This window comes from Periplaneta americana, chromosome 11 (genome assembly GCF_040183065.1).
Source record: "Periplaneta americana isolate PAMFEO1 chromosome 11, P.americana_PAMFEO1_priV1, whole genome shotgun sequence".
In the NCBI taxonomy this organism is placed as follows: domain Eukaryota; kingdom Metazoa; phylum Arthropoda; class Insecta; order Blattodea; family Blattidae; genus Periplaneta; species Periplaneta americana.
This window is the reverse complement of record NC_091127.1, coordinates 100,283,153-100,303,195: the sequence shown is the minus strand read 5'-3', so window position 1 is coordinate 100,303,195 and position 20,043 is coordinate 100,283,153. Positions and strand designations below refer to the sequence as shown.

Below are 20,043 nucleotides of genomic sequence, written 5' to 3'. Positions count from 1 at the left end.
ATGAGCCATAGTTACAATATAAATTGTTTAATTAATAGACAATAAACAATAATAAATACATTATACAAAAATTACGTTCAGTAAAAAAAAAATTAAATATATAAATTAAAAATTATAAACGAAGGTGTAGAGATATTGCAAGAATATGACATAAATTTGAAAATTTATACATAATTTTAAAGAATAATAAAGATATAATGCACAAAATTGACTTATTTACAAATTAAACATGTAATGTATAGGTAGTAACAATAAACAATAGGAAAGAATACGGAAATGACATTCAGTTATTTTTGATTATATATAAATACATTAATCAGAAACACTGAGTCAATAAAAAACAGCAAAATAGATAACAGAAGAAATAACTCAGTTATAATTTTCGACGCATGGTTTGCGATAGTAAAGAGATAAAAACAAAATTACTTACGGTTACAAACTATGTACCTGTCATAAAATACTGAACAATACTAAAATCCATAATACAAACATAGTTATTGTTGTTATTACTATTATTATGTCCCAAAGAGAGACAACTTGTTTTAGATAGTGTAACAGGATTTTATATTATCAATAATTTACATACACTTAATACTACAGTCTTGTGTAGATGTGGTGTGTGAACTCTGTGAATTGTTTATAACAACATTTTTTCCTAAGCAAATGCTTAAAGGGTGTGCAGTAATTTAAATTTCAGTCCGAGATATGATAACTTAAAAAGTGTCTTTTTCTTTCGGAAACTGGACAGTGAAAAATCAAATGTTGAACATTCTGACTGTCTTTGCATATGCACATACATTCATCTACATTTTTGATCCTAAATCTTTCAAAGTAGGAATGGAATTTTCCATGGCCGGTCATAAATTGAGTGAAAAAGAAGTCGGGTGAAAAACTAACTGCAATATATTCGGTCTTCTACATTAGGAAAGAATAATTTCTTCGTCACAGAGCCTTTAACACTAGAGTTCCAGTATGTGTTCCACTTGAGTGTAGTTGTGTGCTTGATCCTCTGCTTAATGTATGAAATAGGACAGATGCAATATTTATATTCTGAGTTTCAAGAGACTGCTTGCTTCGCTTATGTATCCGCTCTTTCGTTTTCTTCGGTACCAGAACACAAAATAGGCCCAACATGATACTTTCTGAAGGGAGGTGAAGACGAGTAGCGTAGATTATGCCAATATTTCAGGAAGAGAGGAAGAAGAAAAAGGATAAGAAGACCAAAAGATAAAGAAAGAAATATACTATGTGAGCGCAGATTATCATTGACATTACAACATACATACCCATGAACGTATATAGCTATTATTAAATATAGAAAGAAAAGCGAGATAGAGTAGCTTCTGAGTGAAAGTATAAGAATGATCCAACGCTGTTATGCCATAGCATCACTGTACTGTAGAACCTTCCAACATAAACTGATAGCTAGATTATGCACAAATTTTTCTATGTTAAATCCTAAATCTCTCAGCAGTGCATATACGTGGTACATTCATTAAGTTCTGAGACTGAGGGCATAGTGGCGGTGTGGTGCACTAGAACGGATAGGTGGCGCCGTGATATGGTACCTTGTCAGTTAGTCTCTCGACCCAGCATCATACAGTTACGTGCATATAGTGTAAGCAGAACTACGGTCATTGTTGTGATGGTGATTTGAATGCGCGCGTCGGAACTCGAGTATGTTGCAGTTTGAGCAACGGGCAAACGTCACGTTCTGTCAGAAATTATGCGAAACTGCTATAACCGATCATAACTGGAGACGAAACATGGTGTTTCCTTTACGATCCGTAACTGAAGCGACAATCCGCCACCTGGAAAACGCCATTATTTCCACGACAGAAAAATCCGCAACAAGACAGGTCAAAAGGCAAGGTGATGCTTTAACAGTTTTTTTATTCAAATGGAATTGTTCACATATAATTCATCCCACAAGGTGCAACTGTACACAAGATCCTCTACAAAGAGATTCTTGGCCGTTTACGCAATTCAATTCGTCGTAAGCGTCCTGAGCTTTGGCATAGGAAGAATTGGCTGTTGCTACACGACAACGCCCCTGCACATCGCTCCATCCTTGTCCAAGAGAAACTTGCAAGGCAACAGGTCGCTGTTTTGCCACACCCTCCGTACTCACCTGATCTCGCACCATGCTATTTTTTTTCTCTTTCCCCTCATGAAATCAATCCTACGTGGGCGTAATTTTTATGCGGCCGAAAAGTTCATGACTGCCACAAGAGAAGCCGTACGGCATCTTCCTGCCAACATCTTTCAGCGTTGCTTCCAGCAACTACACCAACGTTGGCAGACGTGCATAGCGGCCAACGGCGACTATATTGAGGGAGGATGTCGATCTGTTTAAGTGTACGCCGTATCACGCGGCATCTTCTGAGACATCCAGATTCTTGTGGGTGCCTACCCTTCAGGCGTCAGTGTCAGAACTTAATGACTGTACCACGTAAATACAAGGCATGTGGGTAATTCCATTGTTATGGGTGTGACAAATATTTAGTTATATTGACTAAAAGACTTAAGATTATGTCAAACTCTTATCTTGTAAGCAGCTGAAAAAGCTGTGGTAAGTACCTCTACTTACCTAGTTGTTTATTCATCAAATCCATATGGAAAGGGTGGGGAAGATTAAATGTTACGGGTGGGACAAAATTTTTCATTGGCATAACGCATTAATGTAGTTCATTCAGTAACTCTGCTAATTGCTAAGTTCTGAAAGAGTAGTATCTGTAAGATTTTTAGAACAAGAGTGCCTTATTTAAACTTGGACTAGTGGCTCGTTGCAGCATTAGCTGCATATTTTGGTGATTATATCACTATATTGGAACTGATAATCATTTAATTGGTTATAGCAAAGTAAATGAAACCATAATTATACCATAGCCATATCTTCAATATGAAGTACTGCTTCATCTCAATACTTCATCATAAACGATGTTCTTGGTGAAATATCCTTCAACACCTGGAAATTGACCTTGATGTGAAGTAGGCATAATCTTAATTTTCACATCACTTGCGGCTTTGACTCTGCTGAATGCCACATATATAACTGCCCATGGCTGAAAACGCACCGAGACAAATAAATTCCAATTTTGTCTAAAGTCTGGCCTTGTGCTTTGTTGATGGTCAATGCGAAAGCAAGACGTAATGGAAACTGACGCCTTTTAAATTTAAAAGGCAAATTATTGTCAGTGGACAACAAATCAATACGTGGTAAATAGGTTACTTGTCCTTTGGATGCACCAGTAATCACTTCTAGTTTTAAAATATTATTATACATCTCTCTAACAATCATTCGGACACTATTTACCGAACCAAAGCCCATATCCATATTTCGGATAAGCATTACAATTGTTCCAACTTTCATCTTTAATGTATGCGGAGGCATCCCAGATGGTATGATGGAGTGCAAATATTCTATTGGTATGGTATTTATTAAATTGTCATCATGGTCATCGGGCAGTACCATATCAATACTGTCATATTCTCTTGTATATCCGTCAATTAGTTCTAATGCTTCTTCATTAATGATTGTACAGTCATCATTGAATGGACCAGACAATAGCTCTGTTGTAGTAAGATGTAATATTGTTATCAATAGAATTACCAAAAGCATGAGTTATCAGTGAATCATTAGTTATAAATTCATCAGGAATTCTTATTAGGTTATCTCTTATGTCACTTTTGATCTCATTACTTCCCAATTGTAAAAGCCACACTGCAAACTTTTTTTTCTGAGAATTTGGCTCTCATATTTGACTTCAAATGTAGTATTTTAATTTTTGACCAAACTTGAGCAGCCTGAATACATGACTCAATTACTTTAACCTTTCCTCCTTTAGGTATCACAGGCAAGACTTGTCGAAAATCTCCACCAAACACCACAGTCTTACAGCCCATCTCTTTTCCACATCTCATAATGTCCTTTAGCAGGCGATCAATGCAATTTACTGCCAATTCAGGAATCATCGATGCTTCATCTATACTAATAATAAATCTGTAGCCGAAATTTTTCTGGTAATTTTCGATTTTCCAAAAATAATTGGTCCTAGCATATATAATTAACCACCCTGAAACCGAAAATCGCTTTTTTGACATTTTTGTTTGTCTGTCTGTCTGTATGTTTGTTACATTTTCACGCGATAATGGCTGAACCGATTTCGATGAAAATTGGAATATAAATTAAGTTCGTTGTAACTTAGATTTTAGGTTTTATTGCATTCAAAATACACTATTTAAAAGGGGGGTTATAAGGGGGTCTGAATTAAATAAATCGAAATATCTCGCTTATTATTGATTTTTATAAAAAATGTTACATAACAAAAATTTCTTTAAAAAGCATTTCCGATAAGTTTTATTCTTTGAAAAAGTTTGATAGGACTGATATTTAATGAGATAAATGAGTTTCAAAATTAAAATAACTGCCATCTAAGGCCGTGTAATGAAATAAACAAATGAATTCGTCTATAAGGGGCCTTGGTCAACAACAATCGAAAGCTATGAATCATAGCCTACAGAGAATGTTTCTGTGTTTATATGAAGTAATATCGGAAGCTAAATGAACCGATTTGTGTAATTAATTATTATTTCACCATTGGAAAGTGTAGTTTCTCTATATGGACATAATGCTATAATGTTATTATAGTAACTTCTGAGTGAATTGAGGACAGGTAAGATTAAAATAGCTTCTTATGCACAAACAACTTGATAGGCTATTCTGTGTATTCGTTTCTTGTATTTCATAAAATAATGTTTATCTCAGAGAATTAACGAACCACAAGAGTGTATTGATTTAGTATGCAGTAATAATATGTTAGCTTAGCATTCCATTATTTTATAATCCAAATTTAACTATGCTCAATTGAATCGTGTTAAAATACATATGCATTAAATGCAATGAAAAAAAAATTGGGTAATGAGCCAAGCAGATTATGTTGCTCTGTTGTAAAATAAAATTTTTTCTTCCTGAGATTCAAGAGCCCCCATAACAAATTAAAAACTTACTTATCGGTGTACATCCGTTATCAACACATTTTTATACAATCTTCCCTGGATCAAATGTCCTATTTTAATTATGTAATTACTTTATATTTATTTCTAACGGGTGCAGCGGAGCGCACGGGTACGGCTAGTCTATAATAACTATGTATCTGTCCTTGAATTTTAAAACAAAGACCAAAATGATCGCATTTTAATTATTTAAATACAATTTAAATTAAGTAACATATTAAACGATTTATCCTTCTATCAAACAAAATAAGGACCTATCCCAGGAATATGACTACGATTAGCAGAAAACGAAGCAAATGACATGGCACTATTGTACTCTCTTATGTTGTTCATGAAATGATTATCATTTATCATCAAATCTTTAAGAGTATCATTAATATGAGGTTGTGGGAAATAAACAAAACCATTATGACAGCAAGAATTGAAATGCCCGTTCACCATTTCATTTTGGAAGTTCTTCCTTGACAGTGTCCACAAATTTCATTTAAAGAGCCAACACTGAAAATTTCAATTAATCTTTCATCATGAATAGTATTTCGTGCTAACGGATTTACATTTCTATTACGGATATTGTTCACTGCATCGCGATTACAAGCCCTGGCTGCAGCAGCGCAACGATGTCCACCGCCTCGCCTTCTTGGGCGTCCTCTTAGACTCATTTTGATATCACTTAAAAAAGGATGAAATCACTTTTTACGTAGTTCATTTTATCCACTACACTTACGAAATTGCAATTCAACTGGAACATGTTTAACTCATTTTGATATTACTTAAAAAAGGATGAAATCACTTTTTACATAAATAATTCACTTCATTTAAGAAATTACAATTAAACTGAAACACATGTTCAACTCATTTCGATATTACTTTAAAAAATACGAAACCACTTTTTATATAAATAATTTACTTCAATCAAGCACGAATCAACTTAAACAAATGTTTAACTAAATCAAAACATGCGCTGTTTGAAAACTATAATCGCTTCATTCTTGGTCGATGGTCAGGACTTGCTTTAACAAACGAAAACGCTACTGCACCGAGCATTTCCAATCTCGAAAGTTCATGTTACTGGAGAAGATCGCTAGAAGGCTCTGACGCATAACTTTGAATGAGTTTTTGATTTTAAAATTATTTTCAACAATGAATTAACTTATTTAAAAAAAAAGCTATATTATATTTTCCAAAAATCCTAGGATTAATCCTTTATAGTGATATAAGATGATATAATCTCATGCCTACTGATTTTACGTTTTGGTAGTGACTTGGATTTTTGTACGAAATAGCATAAAGATTGTTGGTAAGGATATTATCTGACAACGTTTGGAGTATATTAAGGACCAGTGAATGCCGGACATCGTTTTGGCCACGTAAAACGTTAGCATAAATTATGTCGAATAAATGACGTACAATGTTATTGTCCATAAGCTCATAATGACTGCACTATTACCTAGGAAAATTAGGTACTCACACATAATAGCCTACATATCTACACCACACCGCAATTAAATATCTGAAAAAGACTCACACCACTTAAATATTTCATTTTTAATAACAATATAAACAATAGGATAAATCGCAAAGAACAGAACACCAGTAGGGGAAGTTATCCCCACCCTCGCTGCTCTGCAGCTCGCTGGCCACACGGCAGCTCTCTCTGTCTACTTACATAACCTCAAAAGGTTTTTCTATCATTAATAACGCTATACTTCAGAATACCACGTAAGTACTTATGTACATAGACTGTGCAAATTAAAAATAATTAAAACACATGTTTTTATTGATGGCACAAGGGTAGAAAAATAAATAAGTAGCCTATATAAAAAATATGTTCCCTGAACTAAAAATAAATCATTCAACAAAGCAATAACGATATGTACTTACGCGGTATTCTGGAGTCGTTCCAATAATAGCATTAATGTGTATCATTAGGGACAAATAAACCATGAGACCACCTCTGTGGTGTAAGAGATCAGCTTGCTGGTCTCTTACGCAGAGGACCCGGGTCCGATTCACGGTCGGGTTGAATTTACTGGTTGAGATTTCTTCAGTTTTCCCTCAAATGTAAATGCCAGGAAATTCGGGCCACAACATTCCTGAATATCACCGGAATCATATTCATAACAAATCAGTAATACGTATACAGTCGCCATCTAGTTCACAACAATAGAACCAGTCTCAATAATAGTACACAGGCCTTCGGCATTCACACAGAAAATAACTCGCGGTATGATTTTAAAGCGAGTATAAATAACAGCAAGATAAAAACCATGATATTAACAATACAATATTTAAAAAAACTTCTTAAGTATTCTCTGACATCAGTGAAAATCAAAGACGTTGTAGTTATATATCGAAAATCGACCTATTGACACTGTGATGTCAAAGAATCTGTTGGAAATCTTGGAGGCATGGCCTCCTTGATAATTTTCATTTCATTGCTTTGTTGGAATATGAGAAGCTATTAGTTCTCAAAACTGACAACAGATGGATTTTGGAAAATAGGAAAATTATGTAGGAAAATTGACATTTCACTGAAAACTACTACTTTTCCGAAAAACTTTGGGTTCCAAGCTTCAAAATGAAGGGCCATTTATTAAAATTCGTTCAGCCGTTTTCTCGTAATTTCCATTACCAGTTCAAATTATATATATATATAGATATGCGTTTGACCAAGGACATACAGAATATATATAACAATATTAAAATATTAAATTTAGATTATTTTATTATTATTTTCTCCAAACATATGAAAATACAACTAATATAAACGGAAACAAATGCAACCACAAAGTTTTATCCTCTTGATTTTACTGTGAAAATTAATCATTTTGAAACAAAGTAAACTATCCACACTATTTTGTAACTCTTGGATGTTTCACTTTATTAACTACAACAGAAGCTTTCTCCATAGTTACATCTTCCTTCTTTGGCCAAGATCCATGAACTTCCACTGAAGACTGTTTCAAAAATACGGGGCATAATTTCAGGTATGTATTTCCCACATGTAGACAATCAAAATAGTTCATTACAACATGTGTCCGGAAATGCTTTATTTCCGAGTTATGGCCTTCACAACATTGAAATTCACCGGAACGTTTTTCTTTCCACAGGTCGTTGCCGTCAAAGGAGACATTAAGTGGGCACTCTGACAGTTCATTTCGAGGCGAAGGTTACATTCAGTGTTGTGTAGGCGTTAGACTGTGCGACATGTATTCAAATCAAGAGCTGGCAGAGATACACTTCATGTACGGTAAGGCGGACGGCAATGCTGCGCTGGCTCGTCGTTTGTACCAGGAGAGTTATCCACAGCGACAATGTCCAGATCGGAAGACATTTGTACGTCTCCATTACCGTCTGTGCGAGCGAGTATTGAAAATTTAACTCTCCTGGTTTGGGAAGGGGACGACCAAGATCTACAACTCCAGAAGTACAGGAGGAGATTCTGGAGGCTGCGAACATGACTCCTTCTATCAGCACACGAAGGGTAGCGTTGCAAGTCAATGTTCCTCATACGACTGTCTGGAGACTGTTGAAAGAGTATCAATTGTATCCTTATCATTTGCAACGTGTACAGTCCCTGTCACCAGTAGATTACCCTGCACGAGTTAGGTTCTGTCAGCGGTTCTTACAGCAGTGTGATGTAAATCTGAACTTTCCTGCCTTAGAATTATTTACAGATGAAGCACAGTTCACACGAGATGGCATAACGAATTTCCACAATCAGCATGTATGGGCGTATGAAAACCCACGTTCAACTGTTCCATCTCATCACCAGGTGCGGTTCTCCCTCAACATGTGGGCCGGTATCATTGGTGATCGATTAGTTGGACCCCATGTATTTTTAAACAGACTTACGGGCCAGGCGTACACAAACTTCCTGGAAAACACCATACCTCATGTTTTAGAAGACACTCCACTGATCAATCGTCAACACATTCACTTCTTCCATGATGGCGCTCCTACACACTTCAGTCGTACGGCTCGCCGGTACTTGGATCGAAGGTTTCCTGATCGATGGATAGGTAGAGGTGGCCCAATTGCTTGGCCTCCACGCTCACCTGATCTGAACCCTCTCGATTTCTACTTGTGGGGCCATTTAAAATCATTGGTTTATTCGTCTCCAGTGCCTGATTTGGAATCTCTTCGGAATCGAATTGTGGCATGTTCTGAGGACATACGCAATACTCCTGGAGTTTGGGATCGTGTTTGCAGGTCAATGAGACATCGATGTGAGGTCTGTATTCAAGCAGGAGGTGGACATTTTGAACATCTTCTGTAATGACAACGACCTGCGGAAAGAAAAACGTTCCAGTGAATTTCAATGTTGTGAAGGCCATAACTCGGAAATGAAGCATTTCCGGACACATGTTGTAATGAACTATTTTGATTGTCTACATGTGGGAAATACATACCTGAAATTATGCCCCGTATTTATGAAACACTCAGTATAGCCTACATGGAAAACTGAACCACGATTGAAATTACCAATCAATTAACAAAGCTTATATGTGCACATATATTCATATATATGAGGTCTCGCCGACCTCATTGAATACAATGACTATAAGCAACCATACTGTATATGTATGTATTAAATTGAGTAACAGTGAAAGAATTGTCACTCCAAGTTGGAATAGGAGGAGCAAGAGTATGCAGAATATTGAAACAGTTGGGATTAAAAAAGGTTTGTGCCAGGTGGAGTCCACGTCTTCGAAGGATAAATCTCCAATTTTATACTTCCATTTCGTACAGTATTCTGATCAAGTGATATAATCATATACTTTGTCTTTTCGGAATTTATTTCCAAACCTACCGCTTTACTTGCTTCAAGTAAGATTTCTGTGTTTTGCCTAATCGTTTGTGGATTTTCTCCTAACATATTCACGTCATCCGCATAGACAAAAAGCTGATGTAACCCATTTAATTCCAAACCCTGTCTGTTATCCTGAACTTTCCTAATGGAATATTCTAGAGTGAATTTAAAAAGTAAAGATGATAATGCATCTACTTACTTTAGCCCGCAGTGAATTGGAAAAGCATAAGATAGAATCTGGCCTATATGAACTCTGCTGTAAGTTTCTCTAAAACACATTATAATTAATCGAACTAGTTTCTTGGGAATTCCAAATTCAATAAGGATATTATATAAAACGTCTCTCTTATTTAGCATTATACTCGTATATTCATTTATATTGTTATTTATTTATTTATTTATTTATTTATTTATTTATTTATTTATTCTGGTGTAGTTAAGGCCATCAGGTCTTCTCTTCCACACCACCAGAAATGTAAATACAATAATAGAAATAAGAAGGAAAAAATACACTATAAATAAAGTAAAGACACACAAAAATATACACAGGTTGCAGTCACACAAACTTTAAATGAGTGATTAAGTAGGCCTATCATAATTAATTGTATCCTAACTAATTAACTATTTATTTACTCTGGTGTAGTTAAGGCCATCAGGCCTTCTCTTCCACACCACCAGAAATACAAATACAGTAATAGAAATAAGAAGGAAAAAATACACTATAAATAGAGACACACAAAAATATACACAGGTTGCAGCCACACAAACTTTAAATGAGTGATTAAGTATCACAATTAATTGTATCCTAATTAACTAACATAAACAAGAAACTTGCAGTTTTAATCTAGAGTAAAAGAAGCACAAATCAACTCTTCTAGCAATACCTGAAAAGCATTAAATAAGACAAAATTTTCCGATTTAATTTTTAATTGTGATAAGTCCGGCAATCCCTGACGTCATTAGGTAACGAATTCCAGAGGCGAGGTATGTCTACAGGAGGAAGATTATAAAGACCTTCTATGATGAAGGATAGAAAGAAGTGCTTGATGCTGGTTTCGAAGACTTGTAAGATATTGAAAGCACGATAACAGATAATTCGGAGAAGAAGTATGCATGATTCTAAATAGAAGAGACAGTGAAGGTATTGTTCTTCGTTACTTCAGACGCACCCATGAAAGTAACTGGAGGGAAGGTGTTATATGGTCGGAATAAGATTCTTTTTTAGACGAAGAGGCAGAAATTCTTTCATATGAAACAAGGATTGAAGTTGAGAAAATATTTTTTTGCAAGTGTGTGTTACTTGAGTGTTCCAAATTAGATCGCTATTCATAAAAATGCCAAGATTTGTAACTGTTTCATTGTATTTAACAATAATCCCATTCAATTGTGGTATAGTATCACTATTAAGAGTGCTTCGTAGACGATTATGTCCCATTACGATTGCTTGCGACTTCTCTGAATCCAAATTTGTGTGCCCATAGTAAAATCGAATTAAATAATCGTAGTAAATTATTAATGTTCTATAGCAGTTCATGTTTTATTACGTACAATTTAAAAAAATAATTCAACAATTTTGTGGTAAATGGTGGGTGTTTGATCATTTTTAAATTCATTCTCTCTTAAAGTGCAAAGTGCATAGGAAATTAATATATAAAATTTGTTACCTTGTGAACTACAGGTAGTGTAATCAAATTGTTATATATATATATATATATATATATATATATATATATATATATATATATATATATATATATATATATAACATGTCAACAATTAAGGGACTCTGCAGCATAAGAGAACCATCAATGAAAGTCAATAATTTTCATAGGCCTTCAGTGACAAACGGAAGGACAAATAGGATATACAGTGCATACGTTTTATCTTTCCACTCTTGCGGAGGTAGAGCGGAAGCGGCAGAGCACAGCGCAGCTGTTCACATGCGAACGTGGAAAGATAAAAAGTATTCACTGTATTGTGATAAAGTTATTCCGACATATTATTTTTGTTTCGTATACTGCACTATCCTTTTATTTATTTATTTATTTATTTATTTATTTATTTATTTATTTTATTTGGTTATTTTACGACGCTGTATCAACATCTAAGGTTATTATTTAGCGTCTGAATGAAATGAAGGTGATAATGCCGGTGAAATGAGTCCGGGGTCCAGCACCGAAAGTTACCCAGCATTTGCTCGTATTCGGGTGAGGGAAAACCCCGGAAAAAACCTCAACCAGGTAACTTGCCCCGACCGGGATTCGAACCCGGGCCAGACGCGCTGACCGTTACTCCACAGGTATGGACTGCACTATCCTATGCTTCAATATCTTTTTTTATAACAATTGTCTCTTTTATAGGAAATTCATAACATTTTGTACTCACATGTTGATACCGTCGTAGCCGGCACCGATGCCCACATGGTCGACTCCGGCCACGTCGCGGATATGATTGATGTGAGCTGAAACAACACAGTCAGCATTAGGTAAAATGTATAACATGCAGTGACTCAAAGTGAAACTCATACACCATCATAACAATTATTTCTTTTACGAGAAGAAATGTAGGCGTTAACATATTTTCACATCTTATAAGCGGTAATAAAAGCAGCGTACATTGTATTATTATGTCGCCAGTGGTCATTTACCTTATTCTTAAATTTACACAGATGTCACAGATTTTATAGTTCGATGTTGGTAAGCCTCGTCAAAATTAAACTCATGCAACTCTGGATTGGGTACTGTGTATGAAAGGTACTTGACATGAAAACTACAACCAGTGGTGGTTCCTGTACTAACATCTTGATCAATCCCGCGGATAAAAATCTCAAGCTTTGCTGTATCAATAATGTCACTGGTGTCATCAAGACCCAGTGAATAATACACGATTTTTCTTGCTTCCTCTTGAATATAATCACGAATTTTGTAAATTCTTCTCTCGATACTTGGTCGAGAAATTCGTAGTTTTTCAAAATTAAAAACTTCTTATGAACAAGTTACTTAAGTTATGTTAGTCATTACTCTTTTGAGAAATTCTGTTCTATGAAAAGGCTTCAGAGCACTAGATTCAAACCCCATTAGATAGATGACTTTTCTACATTTATTTATCTCATCTTTCTCTTCCTGGCTATGATTTAAGACATGTCAAATCCTGGCGTTTAACAGTTCGTTGGCACATAATATTGAATCAGTTTTTCTACAATATTAATATTAAATGAATAACTAATAAATAGTTACCCTCATCAAAATATTAAGAAGATTAAAATAGAGATGAAACCTAATAATTTTATCCTTCTACGACGAAGTTCTAAAATTATCAATATTCATGCACGTACAGAAGAATGATAGAAACACATACTTAGTGGTCAGTAATAATAATAATATTAATAATAATAATATTAATAATAATAATAATAATAATAATGTTTCTATATACTCCTAATTGAATCGTTGAGCAAAGTAAATGTATTACATTTTGTCCGACAGAACAACATAGAAGTTCTCCTTCTCATTCTTTACGAAACTAGAGACAGAGTTTGTAGAGCGACATGATACCGCCACTGCTTGCCTTCAGTACATGAATAAAACACATAGAAATGTACAGGAAACTCCTGTTTGAATGTCTGTGATTACACGATGTAATCACAACAACCGCTTTGGTCACCGCTGGAGTACAGATATGTACAGTCGAGTCATTATGGGCCGTCAAAGATGTCAGTCTTTGAGAGCAGAAAGAGAACTGATAATTTTTCATTACAAAAAGAGACAATCTCTCCGAATAGCTAAAAATTTTAATAGGAGAATCATGCAACTGTATTGTGTGTTATTAATAGATACAAAAATACATATAGAATTCAAAATAAAGCAAGAATAAGCGAAAAAAAAAAAATTGTCAACCCAAGGATTAACGTTGGATAATAAGACAAGCATAGAAAAATCCAATGATTAGTGCTCCAAAACTTACTGTGATGGCTGAGGAACATACAAACAAGAAAGCTCATCCTGAAACTTTTCGAATTATTAAAAAAAAGTAACAGACAATGAAGAATAGCTAGGAACGAACCATTTGTCAACAAAATTAATACGAAGATGAGGTTGAACTTCGTTAAGGAGCATATTGGAAATGATTTCGACTTATTTTTGCTGATGAGAGCCAAGTACAATCTTTTTTGGATCGGATGGAAAGATGACTGTGTGGCGGAAACCAGATGAGGAGATGAAACCTGGTAATTTACGTCCAAATATTAAACATGGTGGAGATAATGTAACTGTCTATTGGTGCATGACAGTTAGTGGAGTAGATCAGTTGACTTTTATTGATGGGATAATGGATAAAAATGTACATTTAAATGTATTGAAAGAATGTTTGACAGCTAGCGCTCAAAAACTTGGTGTAGTGGATCAATTTAAGTATTATCAGGATAACAAACCGAAACAAAAGCTCATAAAGTAAGAATCTGACTGATATATAATTGCCCAAAAGTACTCGACACACCTCCACAGTCACAGGACTTAAATGTAATTGAAATTCTATACCATCACTTAGAAGTAGCATAAATAAAACATAACATTTCGAATAAAACTGATATAAAATCTGTTTTACGCGAAGAATTGGAGAACATTAGTCCATCTTACTGTGAAAAATTAGTGGGATCTATGCCTAGTCGTTTAAGAGCTATTAAAAGTGCTAGAGGTTATCCTACAAAATATTAATGTTTAAAATTAGCTTTTAATGTCACAGATTTTATGAAACTAATAGATGCGTATGAGTTTTATTTTTACTCGTTTCATGTACTTGTACACATAAGTAATTAGTTTGTTTTGTAAATATGAGAAATAAGAGTTTATTTTTGTACTTCAGTAGAATAAAAGTATTACTTAAGACAGAACCTAGGCCAAACTCAAGTACGTAACAATTTTTTCTTTTGTTAATGACAGTAAAAATGAAAAGTTCTTCCTAGTTTATGAGTTTAACTTCGACTCACTGTACATCAGTTTCAAGGCCTCTTAATACACAATAAATTACAGGAGAATTCGCAGAGTTTGTCAGTTGACAATTGGTTCTACGTTAACGTACTAAAATGTATCGAACACAGAAGCGAAAGACAATACTTAGGAAATACATGTAGTCCCTGATGACCTAGTCAATATAATCTATAACATGCAGGTGTGTAATGAGAAAGAAACTGAGAAGTTATGTCACAAATTGCGATCTGCCTAGTAACTGGCGGCTACTTCCCTCACGAGCTCATTGCTACAGTTTCCGCTTCAGAAAGGCGCTGCTTGTGTGTACTCGTAAATGCAATTTGTCTTACCGAGCCCGTTCCTACTTTCACTTTATGACTGTGTTAATTAGATCTGACAATGCAATGATAATACGGTATTTTGAAGGAGTCTTTTTTAACTGAATTGCATACTCATGGCTGGTGATGGAAAATATTTATTATGTAAGACATGTATATTGATAAAGAATTTACCATTATATATATATATTTTTTTTTTTTTCAATCAACTCTTTCTACATAGAAATTTTACAGCTTTCCCGCCTGGTACACAGAAAGTATGAAGAGTGAGGGAGACCAGGACTGGTGTAATAAACTTTTATATTATTTAGTTAAATTAATGGACATAAAAACTTTATTTTTAAATAATGAGAAAAGAGAAATTCAGGCAAGACATAATATACTGTGCTTTATTTATTATGTCATTTCTACTACCTTGACAATTTTTGACGATGTTGTCTTAAGAAGTATGTCTGACTGTTAAATCTACACGAACCACATATATTTAGCATAGTGATGAAATTGCAGACTACCAAACATAAAAAAAATAAATAAAAAGGAACAGAAAAGAAAACTGAGGTACGAGAAAGTCATTAGAATGAATACTGACAGATTATCTTATTTAGTTACAAACCGAAAGGATCAAGAAACGTAAGAAGATACAAAGGAAGAATTGCCATGACTTTTCCGGAACAGGTTAAGGGTCTACACCTAGCCTTGCTAAAGTAATATAAGACATGTACTATAAGTTTGTATGTTTCAACGTGGTGAACAAAAACAACAGTGGATGAATTTTGTCAGAGTACACGCGGTCTCCCATGAAACAGTTCAATAAGTATTCATCATATCGTATCGTACTGTATGGTACCGTATGTCATATCATCTATCACATCTTTCATATCATATCATATATCATATCATATATCATACCATATCATATCATATATCATACCATATCATATCATATCATATATCATACCATATCATATCATATCATATATCATACCATATCATATCATATCATATATCATACCATATCATATATCATATCATATATCATACCATATCATATATCATATCATATATCATACCATATCATATATCATATCATATATCATACCATATCATATATCATATCATATATCATACCATATCATATATCATATCATATCATATCATATCATACCATACCATATCATATATCATATATCATATATCATATATCATATATCATATCATATATCATATATCATATATCATATCATATATCATATCATGTCATATCATGTCATATCATGTCATATGTCATATATCATACCATATCATACCATATCATATCATATCATATATTGTACCATACCGTAGGCCTATCATACTGTACCATGCCCTCTTATTATTTCATATCATAACATGTCGCCAGATGAAACAATAGATATAACTGGGAATTTCGAAGGTAATGTCACCGCGGGAGCATTGCCACCTAATATCGTGAAAATTCAGATATCTCTGATATTCCACACTTTCAGTTTGTATCAGTTACTTCTAGAAGATTGAACGAAATTTTTCTAGATGCTAGCCTTGTCTAATAAATGGAAAGAGAACTCTTTTATTCGAAACACTGAGATTATGTGAATGTTTAGTATTGTAAGTATTTCAACATGGTCGGAAAGTTGTAATATATGACCAAGTTTTTATGTAATTTACAATTTACAGAGTTAACTGTTCGCTTTAAATTAATTTTAAGTAGGCCTAACGGTATAGTAGTTATTATATAAGCTTAATTGTCTTTGAGCTTTATTCCTTACAATAATACCTCCTGTATCGGCTATATTTTTTTATTATGTAAAATGTGGAAGTGGAAAAAACATTGTATCCACATGTGAGTTAAATTGAATTTACTAGTCTTGGACTAAATTTCAGCAGCAGAAAACAAATCCTCGTCTATTAAAAACTACTCATCTCCCTTAATACATATTTACACTGCAATTGGGCAAACACCAGGTGGCAGTGGTAACTTAATTATACACAATAAAAATAATACACAATACAATTAAAATACACAATACAAATAATATACAATAGTAATAATAATAATAATAATAATAATAATAATAATAATAATAATAACAATAATACATAAAATAACCTAATTAATAAGTGAACCTAATTTTCTATTACAACCCATATATGTATAGGTCCTATATAAGTTTCACACTGATACTGATAACTTTCACTTCACTCTCATCTCACTCACTGCACTGGCACTATGACACATTTCACTGACACTTTAGAACACATTTCACTGACACCATTATATAGAATTATTTGGTATGTTAGGTATTACTGAAGGCATTGTTTACTATTTATTGTGTCAACACCTACATAATATGACACAGAATAGGCATAGAAGCACCTAGAGAGACCTCCCTTTTCTTTTTACAGCTTCCACATATAGTCACTTCTTACTTACCTAGTGTTAAATGTGATCAAACGTTTCTGGTAATGATTCTCACAAATTGCAATAGAACGTACATTGTGGATTGAGTTTCAACCCACAAACCTCGAGTATACTGGTAACCTCACTGCATCAAAGGCAATAACGAGGGTTGTCGGTCTGTCTGTCGTTCTTCAGTTGCTATTATTCGGTCCTAGAGGTGAGTCGTCTTTCTTCTTCACATTGTGTGAGATTGTCAGCGAAGTTACTTTGGGACAGATATTCTTGGAAAATTCCGAAATTACTGAAAAATTAATTTCATTAAAAAGTGTCGAATATATTGAATATATTGAATAAGCAGTCGTGGACAGCCGATAAGGGGTGGTCCTCCAGCTTGGGGGTTGGGCGAAGGGCTAACAACCCATCACCGTAAAAAAACAGCTTGTTACGAATCCCTACAATAGCCTAAGCCTCGGAATAGATGGCGGGCTTATGTGAGGGCCGCAATGAACCTTCGGGTTCCTTAAAAGCCATTTGTAAGTAAGTAAGTACTAAAAAGTGTCAGAAATAAAGAGCTTTAAAGAAATAACATAATATATCCTACATTTTTTTTATCGATTTGGAAGTTTGTTTCCACGTACCGGTATCTGATATTTTCAGTGTTCACATTATATCTATGCTTTAGATCGTTCTTTTCATAGGGGAGACTTGTTCATGCATCTGAAACAGTTCAGTCTTAGTGTCGTCAGTTTGTTGAACTTTTCGTAATAAAGTTTTGTGGTTCTTGGGTGTTGTTATATGTTAAATGAGGACTAAAGATTTTAAAATATTGGGTTCAATTTTCGAAAATTTAAAAATTCTATATCAAAAGCAAAATTTGTATATGAGAGATATGTATTTCTACGGCTAGTAAAAAGGTTACCCCGACTCTAACCTCGTTCAGAAAGTGGAGGCGTAGCCCAGAGTCATAAATAAAATACGCAAAATGTAAACTAAATTACACTAAAAAATTCTCTGTAAAATTAATTTCCGCCTACATCTGTCAACAGTGATATAGCTGCATGAATATTTGTTTATTTAAATCAATAACATGCACTGCTTGTTTTCTAAAATCTCTCAGGGCATCTTACGTTACTTCCATTTTGAGCAGAATGCATAGTCACATTATGGATTGAATATTCTCTATAAATGTATATTTTAAGTACTGAGACAATTAAATAATAACAAAGCGAAAAGACTTTGAAAATATACACGAATGAAGGCATGTCCTCTACTTTGGACCAAGTCATGGATTTTCAGGCTTAAATTCCACTGCACTCTAGATTGAAAGGATTTAATTCCCTTCCGCAAGAATTATATATGTGCTCCCAGTCCTATTTTTAGCCTGTGTTTTCTTAAGAACGTTTACCATACGTGTTACAACGACAGGAAGTCCCGCTACTTATGCATATCTAGAGCAGTTCAAGATCCTCACAAGTGTGTGCAAACACAACGCACCGAAAGTATACATTGATGAATTTAGGGATCGGAAGTTAAGGCACTAAAATTGTGTTTTAGGCTCCTAAAAAGCACTAAAAATGGTATTTTAGGCTCCTTAAAAGGCACTAAAAATTGTATTCCAGGCACCTAAAAGGCATTGTCCTACAGAATGTTTAATTTAGTTTGCACTTATTTGTCTCCATGTTCATAATTTGAACAAGCAACTTTTCAAGATTAAAACACTCGCTCTTGTGACGTCTATTAGATAAAATCTGTTTATATGCCCAAAAGGATCTCTCAACATGCGACTGGAACGTGCTTAGCCTATACAATACCATCCTGGCTACATTAAACCCCTCAGGAAGCTCACCGCCGGTCCCACTTAGAACTTTATACACATAATTAATGGTTTCATATCCAGGATTTCTTGAAATAACATTTTTTAGCTTCTCATATTATTTGAGCAGCATACACGCTACACATAATCTGTTCTTTGCACTCAAAAACAGGGACATGGATTCACAAAATTACAGACTGCTGGATTCCAGTTGTTGAATGATATCTGCTACAAAAGTGAAATGTGCATCAATATATGCTAAGTCTTCTTTAAGTCCTTTTTCTTGAAACATACACTGAGGTTCTTTGATTGACAGAGAATCATTCGCTGAAAATTCCTAAACAATTAGTGCTATTTGGTCAAAGTTATTCGCATAGTATTTTACTTCTCTCAACCCTGTCCCTCACCTCGTAACAATAGGCTCAAGGAGTAGGTGACTTCTCTCTAAATATACAAAGATAATCCTAGACTGTGTGCTTCAAGCAGATAGGTACGTCGTCTATGTTATACAGGAGAAGGGTAGATAATAAAGTAAACCGTTATCTGAACTCAAGACGGTGATTGGTCAGTATGAACGATGGGACTAGTTAGGTAGAAGGTCTTAAGAATTCCATCACAATAGGGTGTCCAAAATCTTTGTATACTATAAGAACTATCAGATTTTTTTTTAATTTTCAAGCAAG

The 20,043-nt window shown here is 34.3% G+C and overlaps 1 protein-coding gene across 1 annotated transcript in view; it reads right to left on the bottom strand.

The window, feature by feature from the left end:
- The window catches only part of LOC138708536 (dipeptidase 1-like), a 297,564-nt gene that overhangs the window by 75,754 nt on the left and 201,767 nt on the right, over window positions 1-20,043 (bottom strand). The window contains exon 5 of the mRNA XM_069838651.1: window positions 12,215-12,290. Coding sequence (XP_069694752.1) covers window positions 12,215-12,290 — 76 coding nt within the window. The remainder of the gene's footprint in view (window positions 1-12,214; window positions 12,291-20,043) is intronic.